The 13,051-nt window shown below is 31.5% G+C and overlaps 1 protein-coding gene and 1 long non-coding RNA gene across 2 annotated transcripts in view; both read right to left on the bottom strand.

The window, feature by feature from the left end:
- The window catches only part of LOC124536496, a 64,524-nt gene extending 53,132 nt beyond the window's left edge, over positions 1-11,392 (bottom strand). The window contains exons 1-2 of the long non-coding RNA XR_006966878.1: positions 10,904-11,392; positions 9,898-10,173 (exon numbers count right to left, since the gene is read on the bottom strand). This is a non-coding gene — a long non-coding RNA (uncharacterized LOC124536496). The remainder of the gene's footprint in view (positions 1-9,897; positions 10,174-10,903) is intronic.
- A 120-nt stretch (positions 11,393-11,512) lies between these two features.
- Positions 11,513-13,032, bottom strand: LOC124536548 (mitochondrial cardiolipin hydrolase-like). Its single transcript, XM_047113122.1, has 3 exons — positions 12,215-13,032; positions 11,723-12,042; positions 11,513-11,632 (listed from the first exon to the last, which is right to left on the bottom strand). The coding sequence occupies exons 1-3, from the start codon at positions 12,672-12,674 to the stop codon at positions 11,612-11,614; spliced, it is 801 nt and encodes a 266-aa protein (XP_046969078.1). The 5' UTR covers positions 12,675-13,032; the 3' UTR covers positions 11,513-11,611.
- Between the last annotated feature and the right edge of the window lie 19 nt (positions 13,033-13,051).

Genomic DNA, 13,051 nt, shown 5'->3' with positions numbered 1-13,051 from the left:
ATTCTTAGAATTTTAATACGTGAACTCCTTTTTACAACACGTTTTAAGACGATTCCTTAAAAAAAAAATCGATACATAAATTAACGGAAATTACTCTATTTATCCAATTAAGAATTATAATGGTCTGTAACAATAAACTATCCAAAAAAAGACTAATCATTGATAGATTATTTTTATATTCTATAAATCCCAGAAAAACACTAAATAGAAGTAAATCAATCGATTTCAATGTCACGATTATAATAATCCAATAAAAATGTTTCCCACGCTCGCCTAATATCGTTCTAATTATAATTATGTTAAACAGAAAAGGACTAGCGGAGCGAAGATTATTTTATTTTATTCATTAAGCGACATTTAATATACAACAAGAACCTTTAATTATTGTACCTTAGGGCAGTTTACGTAATAAAAAAAAAAACTACAAATAAATTATGCAAAGAGTTATTACACCAAGGAGGTTTTCATATTATGCCAAATAAACGTTATTTATGTTGGAACATCGATTTTTCCATATAGTTAAGAAACCATATTATGTTTATTTACATTTTAATGACCTCCGGAAGACGTTAACTGCAATGTGTAAAGCTTCTGTTTACGCGATATTTTATGTGGCAAGGGCTATATTAAACTAATATATTATGATTGCAAAGAATAGTTTATACTTATAACATATATGTAATATGACTTGTTTTATATTTACATAAAAAGTCATGAAAATAAGATATATACCTACTACATTTTTTATCGGTTATATGACGTCAAATTTATACGTAGGTATATATATGTTTCTGTGTAACAGACTGTGATGTCAGATATGTTCAAAATTATTATAAAACATCGTTATATATACAAACGCTTACTGATACTAAAATATAATTTAACATTGAAACGTACTAACAGAAACAAAACCGCATACTAAAATAAGTTATATTGTTCTAGCCAATAGTCAGCGATCTGAAAATCGCGAGCTTTTACTAAAGGCTCGATCATATGTTACCAAGCGATCAGAAATGGCTGCGTATTCAGGGCCACGATTTCTCTTCCCGCTCAAGACTGGCGGTTATCGTTATGTGGACAGTTATGATTTTATTGTCCATATCTACTCCTGAGATGAAGATGCAGATGCTTTCATGGCGAATGGTTATTTCCATAATCACTACATTTTATAAAACGAAGTCCCTCGGCCGCATTTTTCTGTCTGTATGTTCGCGATAAACTCTAAAACTACTGAACGGATTTTCATGAGGTTTCCGCTTATAGACAGATAAATTCATAAGAAAGGTTTAGGTATATAATTTATTAAGGTTTTTGTGTAAATAACTTGAAATAGAACGACAATTGTTAAACAAATCGGAAAAAAGCAACAAAAAATATATAAATAAAAGGTAAAAAAAATACTTATGTCCACTCATGCGAAGCCGGGTCGGGCCGCTAGTTAAAATTAAAGATAAAATAACTATTTTCCGTCACCCATAGATCGTAATTACCATACCTATAACCTTTACTACTTGGAAAAGTTTTAAAATAGATATATTTTACATATAAACGAAAGGTCAATTAATGTTAAGCAAATATAATATAACAAGTATGCTTAATAAAAAACATAAAATATATGTCATACGGTATTAATATTGAAGGAAAATATTAATTCTTCGTAAGATCGAATTTCAGACGGCGCGGCATATCGAATACTATTGAACTTAGCAAGATTGTATATTATATCTTATATGTTAATAGCATAAGCCGTTTTTTGTCTGAGTTATTGTGGGACGATAGCTGCACATAAAAAAATCGTTATGGTCGCATTTTGGAAATATCACTCATAGATGTACAGAAACATAAAGAGGATTTTTGATTGCAATATACTGAATTGTTACGATTGAACTAATAATTAATTTGATGTGTAAATATTACTGGCCGTATAGAGAGCGGTGCGGCTGAAAAATAATAAAAAATATTAAACTTTTATCGACAAACTCCAATTCTAACTGAACTAATTTCATTTACAAAGGTTTTATAATTTAAGCGACAAATGTAAATGAGTGATTGGCAGTTAACAATGACATGAAATTTTAAAAAAAAAATCTGTGCAAAAGATCCACTAGTAGTAAATAAGCAACCAAAAACGAGCGCGAAGCTAAGTGACGAGTAAGAGTAACATATAATAATATATAAGTAGTCAATTAGGTAAATGACAATATCTTTAACAATCCAATTCCTCGTGTCTCAAGTGTCGCCTTGAAATATACTAGTGCTACAAGAATCGCTCCATAAAGCGCCTATACGCCACAATTGTGTAAAATCAAAGTAGGTAGAATCACTAAAGAATACATGGTTTAATTGAATATAAAAACGCGTCTCCTATCAATCTTGAAGCTTAGAGCGATATCTGTAAAACCGGGCAGAGATCACATTTAATACATTAATAAAAAAAAACTATTCGCTTCCGGTCTAGACGTAGTCGCGTGTGCACTAACGATGTACATTTACATTAACATATTATGTACAGTTCGACTTTACATAGAATACTCCTTTGTCGGCAGCAAAGAGGTGTTATAGCACGAGAAATTAATGTGCCGAAACGAGCTTTCCCACTGTTATTTTTTTTTTATAAAGCGAAAATAATTTTTACTCATAACAACACTGACGCCCGGGTGGTCTAATTATTTCGCTTTACGATTACCGCGAGGCAACTTCGTGTGACGTTCCTGTTAATAACAGACATAAAAAGGAGGGAATCTCTATATTTCTCGTATTGTACGAGTTTATGCGGATTTAATAAAGTAATGGAATATAAACAGCCTGTAGATATACCACTGCTAGCTAAGGTCTTCCTTCTTTTGAGAAGGTTTGGAACTTATTCCACCACGCTGTTGTAACGCGAGTTTGTGTTAGTTATCGAATTATGAGATTTTGTTTTTTTTTTATTTGAAACATTTCACAAACGAAGTTCATTTAATAAAACCTTCTTTGTTACTTTAAACACATAAGAACGTAAGTACAATATGTCAAAATCGATCATAATCGATCAAATATGTATTACACAAAATGCTATAGACAAAATATAAAAAAAAAAAACATTATACAGTAAGTACACAATCACACTTATGTACTTACACAGACATACGTATATTTACAAATCAACCGTGTCAAGACGAAAATCGAATAAACGTTACGAAAGCATGAAAAAACATTTATCGTCGATACAAAACAAACGAGATACTTTTCGGCGATCGCTCTCGGAACACGATTAAGTCGAAAAACGACCTTTAATACAAAACAAGGAGGTATTAACAGCTCCTTATCTACCTTATTCGGTTCAAGCGCAACCGGTAGAAATTGCGATGGGTACTTATTGTTTCATTCGTTGTATGTATTACCGTAAATATCTTTTTTAATGTCCGACATAAAAATTATTAGTGGCGCGCGCGCATGCAAGACGAAACTCGCGAGGTATTTCAGGAGTGCGCCGCCTTATCTCGCCGACAGTCTATGGACGATGGGGATTAAAAAAAATATATCATAAATTAATATTTAATCTGTGCACATATCAGACACGTACGGATATCAATACGTATTGATAGCATTTTTATTAATTTGAAACATCATCAAAGTTACGATAGATTATTTGTAATGTTTTGTATTTAGAATATACTTTACAGTGAATTATGTCAAGGCTATTTTACATAATTCGAGCATATAGGTCACCTGATGGTAAGTGGTGGCCTATAGACAATGAAGGTGTAAGAAATATTAACTATTCCTTACATCGTCAATGTGCCACCAACCTTGGGAACTAAGATGTTATGTCCTTTGTGCTTGTAGTTACACTGGCTCACTCACCCTTCAAACCGGAACACAACAATACTGAGTTCTTTTATTTGACAGTAGAATATCTGATGAGTGGGTGGTACCTACCCAGACAGGCTTACACAAAGCCCTACCACCAAGAATTAATATTATCAAACTAATGAACAGAGTGTACAAACCGTATATTCCTTATTATTATTGAAAAAAAAAATCATAATTACAAATTCGTCTCGACCTAAACCAATATTGTCTTAGGACAATCCATTCACTTCTATCTATACCTTGCCAACGTTATAGAAAAACTCAAAAATCCAACGATGCCCTATTCATACGTTGCCTGAAACCGACTTGTTTACTTTGTAAATAAACCTAAAAAATTAAAAACCTTCACAGATGTCAGTCAAATTAAAAACTACGAACATATTTTTACACAGAATATATAAGAACATGCAAATTGAAAAAAAAAAAAAAAACATTTTAATTGAAACGAAAATTCCATCTGTAGGTTAAAAGCTAGCCATAAGTTAAGGGCATTAAAACAATAGGTCGAAAGCAGGCGGCACGCGACCAAAATCAGTGAGAATTGCCGCCGACCGTTAAAGGCAGATTAAAAATACAATATATGTCGTCCGGTCCGGCCATTTTGGGCTGTACGCTGTGCGAATAAAGTGAAATTTCGATTTCTTGAAAAAAATATATCCAATATTGCATTGAATGCAGTTTTTGTACGGACCCTTTTTGCAAGACGTTTTTATGCCTCACAGCTATTGTACAACGAAACCAAACCTCGCTATGTGGACAATACTCAAATTCGAACGACACCTCGCACCTGGCACCCGCCATATCTACAAAAGGACGTAACCGCCGACGTTGATGCGCTCGTAAATCAATACTGTCCCCCAATAAATAAGGGCATAATTGCTCAATCCATATCCTCGCCCGCGGCGAAATCCTAGTCAGACAATAGCGTCTTCAGGAGTACATAATAGCAGAAGACATTGTATTGCGATACGTCAAATATAGCGAAGGGATCTTGCTCCATATTTCTTTTTAAATGCAGGTGATGCACTGCTATAAAGAAAACGTAAAATTCAATTATTCGCCTATTGACAGGACAAGATGCTGTTGCTACGCGGAGACTTGAAAGACCCTTTTAACGAGATTTTCCGTTTCGAACGAACTAATACAGACTCGCCGTAAATTATGTGAATAGCTGAATAATATGAATTCGAAGCAGCTACGCCTGTTTACTACTGTATTTGCTAATAAATTATGTTTTACAATACGTATGTACGCGTTATAGAATTACTATTATTTATTGAATACAATGATCGATTACTTTTACGATATATACGATATAGCTTCTTGAAATAGAAACATAACATTTTAATATCTGTAAAATTTAATTAATATTGATAGTTGGTATTTAGTATGTACACATACATATACCATTTAACTACTTAAAGAGATGTCTAAGAGAAATAGCTTGTAAGACAATCATCAATGAAATGAAACGAACTTAATTCAAGAACTATTTTATAAGCACTTTTGAATCGTCATTTTACAAAACTATATTAATCAACCAACGTTTCGAAGTTTAATATTTAAATGTATATTCGTTAAAGACAGTTATATATACAGATTTATGTAAGTGATAGAAGTCCTTTCGTTTTTTACATTTATTTATGCTATGCTATAATAATAAGTAATGCCAATTATTATTATTAATAAACACATGGAATCTACCTAGTTACCTAGTTAGATTTATTAATTTAAAATAAATGTAATAAATCTTCATGCATTTTATACTATCAAGACTGTATTAAATTCACAATGTATTTATAATATTTTTTCAGTATTTCTAATATATTTTCTTGTTACCGAGGTGCATTCGTTTCATATCGAAGGATAAAAAAATTCAATCAAAAACCACTCGCTTTTTTTCAATATTCAATCAAGTAAATAATTATTTTTCTTGATCAAATTTTACAATATAGATCGTATTCTTTGCATCGATAAATATTAATAAAAAAACACAAGCAAGTAAGTTTGTTTAACAAAATACTCATTGATAGTGTCCCGGCTTCGGCTAAGGATTGTATTACTTTGCTAATTGTAATTTGTTATTTATAATATTAGGGCTTACAAGTAGCCAATCATCATATGTTTTACCACCAATACCAACGATTGGTATTGTTGTGTTCCGGTTTGAAGGGTTAATAAACAGGGCACAATAACTTAGTTCCCAAGGTTGGTGGAACTGTTTATATGATTAGAGATGCAAGGAATGATTAAAATATCTTACGGGCCAATGTTTTTGAGTAGTGGTGACCAATTTCCAACAATTGGCAAACATGACGTTTCGCCAAATAATTTAAAATACGCGCTCTTTATAGTCCAATTTATTACTTAAAATAAAACGTATCATTGCTTTTTTCAGTACTGACATCAAGGATCTAGATTAAGTATATGTGTTTTAATTTATGTCAAGATTAAACGTTTCCACGACCTAACCTAATCTATAATTTCTACTGCTGTCAAGACCTCGTCGATGTTAGTTTGATTACGAGTCAATCCCCTGAAACCGAATCGTCTTAACATCTTAATAAAGTTCCGGCGTCTTTGTCTGCAACACAATGGTCAGCCTCGAACGCGAACTGATCGATATAAAATCGATCATTGTAATGTCGCATTACGCATATCAAAACGCCTCTTTATTCCCAACTTCCTTCCAAGTTTCCATTTCTGGAAACATCCGGGGCTTTTAACCCTTTAGGGCTTTGTTTGTAAATATAAAAATGTTTTAATATGTTAAATCGTACGTGAGTCACACGGCCTAAGGGCTAAGGCGAGGGCACACAGCTGTGTTCGACTATATTTAAAGTTAACTACCTCACCCCGACGGTTTCGTTCGCATTATTTTTTATTAGCATAACATACAGTCTACATTCCGCTTGGATTTTTTACGGTTTTTTCATTTCCTTATTTAAGCTTTGATTTCATGTAAATTTAATAAAGGGTTTAAGTTACATATGCAAGATTTTATTAAAAGATCCTTTGTCACATACATAACGTATTCAATTATATTTAGAATTGCAAAACCAACAATATTATAATCGTATTCAACATTTCAGACAATTTTAATTTTAATATATTTCTATTATACTATTAATAATAAAAACTATTATTAATAGTATATTGTGCAACACGAATAACAATCTCCATGAATTAATGTTCAAACTACGGAATACGGACGTTGTATCAAGACTCAGAGATATGAAATCACAAAAACCTACGCTTTATATTTTATACAACTTAATCATAAAACATATAAAATATCATAAAGTATAAAAATCTTGGCTTCGAGATCAGGAAACATTGAAATAAAACGTCGCGATCGTAAAACATCGAAACTGTTATTTAAGCAGATTTAGGTGAATTACTAGATTCTCGAATAGATAACGATCTTAACGAGTGATGCTTCCCGTCATCGCTCGGAAAAAATTCAAGTACAATTCGTGTGACGAAAAGAAAAAAAGTCTAATGAAAGCAGTTTGTATGCTATATCTGAAGGTGAGTTTTTAATCTTTAACGCCTTCCGGGAATGTGTGTTTGTTTATGAATGAGGTAACAAAGAAAGTTAACGTTGCTGGCTAAACAAATAACTCGTTTACTACTGCATTCGAATAATAGCAGAGGTCAAAGACTCGGGACATATAAATTTAACTCGCGACCTGACCCGGCTTCCCACGGGTGCAATGAAATGACGTCACAGAAACTTCTAAAATTATCAGCGTTTCTTTACTATATTGTCCATGTATTATATACAAAAACCTTCCTTTCGAATCTATGTATTAAAATAACCACATCAAAAATCCGTTGCGTAATTTTAAAGATGTAAGGATAAATAGGAACAAACAGCTGTAAGCAACTTCGTTTTCGCGGTTCCGGCTTCGCGGGAGTGGACAGAGTTTTTTTATGCTATGCGTTTTTCCGACATGATAAACATTTGTTAATTTCAACTTATTTAGATAATGGCCTAATCCTTCCTTAAGAATACCTTTGTCTATTAGATCAAACCGCATGGAAATCCGTTCAGTAGTTTTGAAGTTTATCGCGAACATACAGCGCGGGGACTTCGTTTTATACTTTGTAATGATAATGATACAGCGCCGGCCGCGGTCCTCGGTTCATCAGGGTCTACAGACAGACGGAGATTGTCTTACACCCTTGTTACCCATGTGGGCGCCATCGTCATAACCTTGATCTACACACACATCCATCCAAATCCTGTATATCTGGCAAAATATACACAATATAATATTTCGAATCGTCGCTTAGAAATTTAGCAACTGCTGATATCCTAATTTTGATAGGCTGTCGTTTAAACGATCAGCGGCTTTCAGCGCTTTTGGTTAAATCATACATGTATTTCGCAAATAGACAAATAAAACGAGTTGATTCTAGTAAGCGGCAAAAGTAACTTCATTGATCTGTTGCTGCTTCCAAGCTGCTTTCCGAAACGGTGGTAGTATTGAATTATTCACGATTCAAAAACGCTTCATCGTGAAGATTTGACTTGAATAAAATTGATTTGATTTGATTTGTTAATAGTTTAATATTGGGCAGACTCAGCTAGTAAGCAACATATTTAATTTCATTCATTAAATTAAAATCGAAACCTTTGATAATAATCTATAGTAATATTATAAATGTGAAAGTATCTCTGTCTGTCTGTTGCTCTTTCACAGCAAAAACTACTCAACCGAATTGGACGAATTTTGGTATGGAGCAGAGTTAAACTCCTAGGAAGGACATAGGGTATAATTTAGCCTTACACATAACAATCAACACCCTAAAACACGAGCGCAGCTGCGGGCAACAACTATTAACTTTTAAATATTTTTTTATAGCAAAAATTGTATAATCCTGTTACCAAATAATAATTATATAATTAGGACAAATTTTGCAAACCTTATCTATTTCACCAAACATACTTATTTTCTGATGATCTTTGGATTCCCTTCTGACCAGAAATTGATCGAGGATTCTGAAGTATTGAGTCACTTTTAAGCTGATTTTTTCGCACTAACCAAATATAAAAATATAAAACATTTCATTACTTTCTTGTCTTAAGTTACAAAACAAGCGTTTTTTTAGGGCCTTTCAATGATAATTAGGATTAAATTCTGCTCATCTGCAGTTTGCCTTCCGTAGACATTCCTCTCAGTCGAGCAATAGTCTGTCTATTCATCCTTCTAAATATAAATGTCTTCGTTTAATTTCACTTTAGCCGTCAGACCTTTCCAATACGTCTAACCATATAAGTAACGACCGTAACGTACCTTATCTCAGTGTCACGAGATCGGGATCGAATCTTGCAACTTTCATATCGCTAACCGTATTATATGCATTATGCTATTGGTCTTTTGATTAACGTTTTTAATACAATTACTAACAAAAAGTTCGTATAGCATTTTAGATCTGCGATTACAGCCAAGCAGAGCTCATTCCGCACGAACAAAAACGCAAGTTAAGAAAAAAATGTATAACAAAATATTTTTATACAAATAATTTGTAATGTCATTGACATTAATCATATTTCGAAATAGAATAATCGCACAAAAAAATTATACACACGAAATCATTAACATTAAGTGATTTGTAATAAACGGATAAAAAAACGATTGCGGATTATTATCAAACCAATGATAATTATTATTTTTTATTGTAGTATTTTATATTTAAATAGTTTACGGCTTGTTCATGGTATGTGTATGGGTTTTAAATAATCTGATTGATTTAACTGTAATATAAAATACAAAATACTTTACGTTATAAGCAATGAAGTAACCAAGACCTTATAATAAGATATTTATATAGTATTTATATTATATAGTGGAAAGATATTGGTTTATTCAAAAAATATTTATTAATGTTACAATTTAATCGAATGCATTTCATCATTGTTGGAACAAGTGGCGACATCTAGTGAGCGATACTTTCAACTATATAAAAATACTTCCAATTCTACTCATCACTAGATGTCGCTGTATTTTTATTTTACAAACTAAAGTTACTTACCAGCGCCACCTAGTGGTGGATAGCAGAACGAGTTCCTCACTACTCAGCAATGATGACAACAACGCCATCTATTAGCACTGCATCCAAAGCGCACTTTTTCAAACCACAATATTTTTAGCAAAACAATCTTCTAGCAACTAAACACAATTTTAAGCCTATCTTTCACGTTTTATGGTTGTCATTCTCACTTTGAACTCTCTGTTGATGCACTATGTTGAAATTTGTTGCACATAATTTACACTTGCACATGTGGTGTTGCATCATAAGTGCATTAATCTGAAACAAAGAAGTTAAGATTAATTTTAAACACACAGTATATTAAATGCCATTATACAAATAAAATACATACACAGGCATTAGCAATTAATATATTAGACGAGAACAATAATAATTTAGGATTATTTGTGAGAAAATATTATTACGAGTTTCTCGGCACACATTTAGCCTAGAAAATTGAAGTGGATATTATATATCATATGTTCAGTAAAGCTTAAACATAAAACTACAGAATATACACTAGTAGTTCTGAATAGTTAATTACTAAAGTATAGTCTTATGATAGAATGCAACATTATTTTAAGGGAAAATATAAATAAGTAAATTATTTTAGCTAGTTTCTGTATATGACGGTGTGTATTCCTGTAAATAACACCTTTGTCAATGAAAATATAATTGCATAGTTAATAGGTTTCAACCACCTGTGTGTCTAATAACCACATGTTAAGTAATTTTCTAGATAAAACTATTATTTTAAATATACCTATACTCTTTACTAGATCAATTACTTCTATATTAAATGTATTAAAAGTAAAATAAATACTAAATACATATATTTCGTCAATTCATTTGTTTCTAAATAAATAATGTCTCTAAAAGGCTTTAAGTCCATGATATAAGAATACCAAAGTTAAAATGACATGTTGATTGAATCTTTTGTAGCAGCAGTTTCTACTTATTTTTATTTTTAATTTTTAATATCCTTAAATTTTCAGAATATAATACTCACCACAAACACTTTATCCTGCTGCAAGCTGACGCAGAAACACAGATTCATCGTGAAAAATCCAAAAAAAAATAACCAAATATCGGTCCTAAATTCAACCTAAGTCCTCGCTTCGCGAAGCACGTTTTAAAGTTTAGAAAAATAAAAATATGTATTAGAACGATTTCACACGAACTACGTAGTGTTTATAAAAAAATTTTACAAGTTTTAAGTTCTTTTTGTCGACTGAAATTTCAGATATTGACTGAAAATGCAAGCACGTGCATTTTGAAATGCACCTATAAGAACGTCGAAAAAAATAATTTTCACATACAGTACATGTACTGTTACACCTGAAACCACTTGTTATTCACTCTATAGAACTTTTAAAGGAAATATTAACTGAAAACCATATAACCAATTCGAATATCAGCGGCCGAAAAAACTACACAAAGAAAACATATGATCGATCGAAATTGAATTGAAGTGCACATGGAATTGTCTATGGGACAGGTAGACATATGTCAAATTAGTAAAAATAATAGAGTAAAATTGAGTGAATGATAAAATTAAAAAAACCATAACCAATTTTAAAATAATTCTTATAAACATATATTTAATAAGTTATGACTACTTAGACAAAAAAGTGTACTTGCCATCAATATAATATGCGTAGTTTAAGTTAAAATTAAAATCATAAATTCTTATTGCTAGTTGCTAGATGATCATTTGTCAGAGTGATGAAATTATGGCCTGAAAATGAAGGAAAAAATAATTAATTAATTATATCATTTTTAACCTCGTAAAATTATAAGCCTAATAAAATAAGTAAACATTTATTACCGGCTCATCTTCTACCCATAAACTTTCAAATTCTTTTTCGAATTTGTTGACAATATTAGGATGTGATGTAACAATAACGCTTTCGTGGTTTGAAACCATGGCTTGGGTCGACCAATTTAATGATCCTGACATAACAAAACCTTTATTTTGCTTAGTTTTTATCTGTTTAACGTTATGTTTCATAAACTGTGCGTGGATATTCAATTTTTCTGCATAAGCTTTTAATATATTCTTTCGCTTAACAGCTTTTGGACCATCTATGATGCAGAACTTATGATGCATTAGTATTGATTTTTTGTTGGTTTGCACCTGTATAAAACCTGTAAAAGACTTTTCAGTTATAGTATAGTTTTAAAGTCAATATTTGAGAGTATTTTTCAAGCAAGCAAAAGAGGTTATTATTAAAATATAAAAAATTAAAGTCGTGCCGTTTAAATATCGAATGCTATAGCAAAAATACATATTTATCGTAAATAGGCACAAAATACTCACTATATTCCTTTAACTTCTTTATTTGTGACGGAGGTGTGTCAGCCATATCACTATCAGCAACTATTCTTACCAGAACATGCCTTTGTCCCAATCGAATTATTTGTTCAGCTATTTCACTGCTTGTGATTAAATACATACATACATCTAAAGTTTCACGAGCTGATTTAATATATTTTATAAGTTTGAAACAATTTAGTTCCCGACTTTCACATATCGTGACATCTTTGTTTGGTGGAACTTTAATTGTATGGCGAACAACATCATCCGAAAATAATATTACATCGTTTATTTCACGATTTTTTATATTAAATACTTCACTACACGCGTCGTCGCTTACAACCTCGGGTTGAGATCTTTTTTTGAAATTAAAAAAATACTTGCACAACTTTTTTGCCACTTGGGAAGCAACAACGACAGTAGCTGTAGACGCTAAAAGAAACTTTGCACTTTTCCAATCCATGATGATATTTTATAAGCCACTTACATATACGATTCAAAATAATTTCAATATTCCACCATGACGTTCACACATTTGATAATTTTAATTAATATAGTACAAGGAATATCAATGTACCCACATTTTTTATTGTTAGTTAAATTTATACAACTTATAATTATAGCAAATAACTTTATTTATTAGTAGCTCTATATATTATGTTTCTTTGGAGCAACAATAAACTTATTACTATTTTATATTCTATTTTCGATGTAATGACAATAATTATTATTTGTAATTAATATTGTTGAATGAATGAAATCTAAATTGACCTATGTATTTGTAATTGAGTGTAATCTGTATTTTTTTAAATGTCATCGTTACTAGCCTAGGGTTATTTT

This window comes from Vanessa cardui, chromosome 16 (genome assembly GCF_905220365.1).
Source record: "Vanessa cardui chromosome 16, ilVanCard2.1, whole genome shotgun sequence".
Lineage (NCBI taxonomy): Eukaryota > Metazoa > Arthropoda > Insecta > Lepidoptera > Nymphalidae > Vanessa > Vanessa cardui.
The sequence above is the reverse complement of the archived record's forward strand: the minus strand, read 5'-3'. Positions and strand labels throughout refer to the sequence as shown.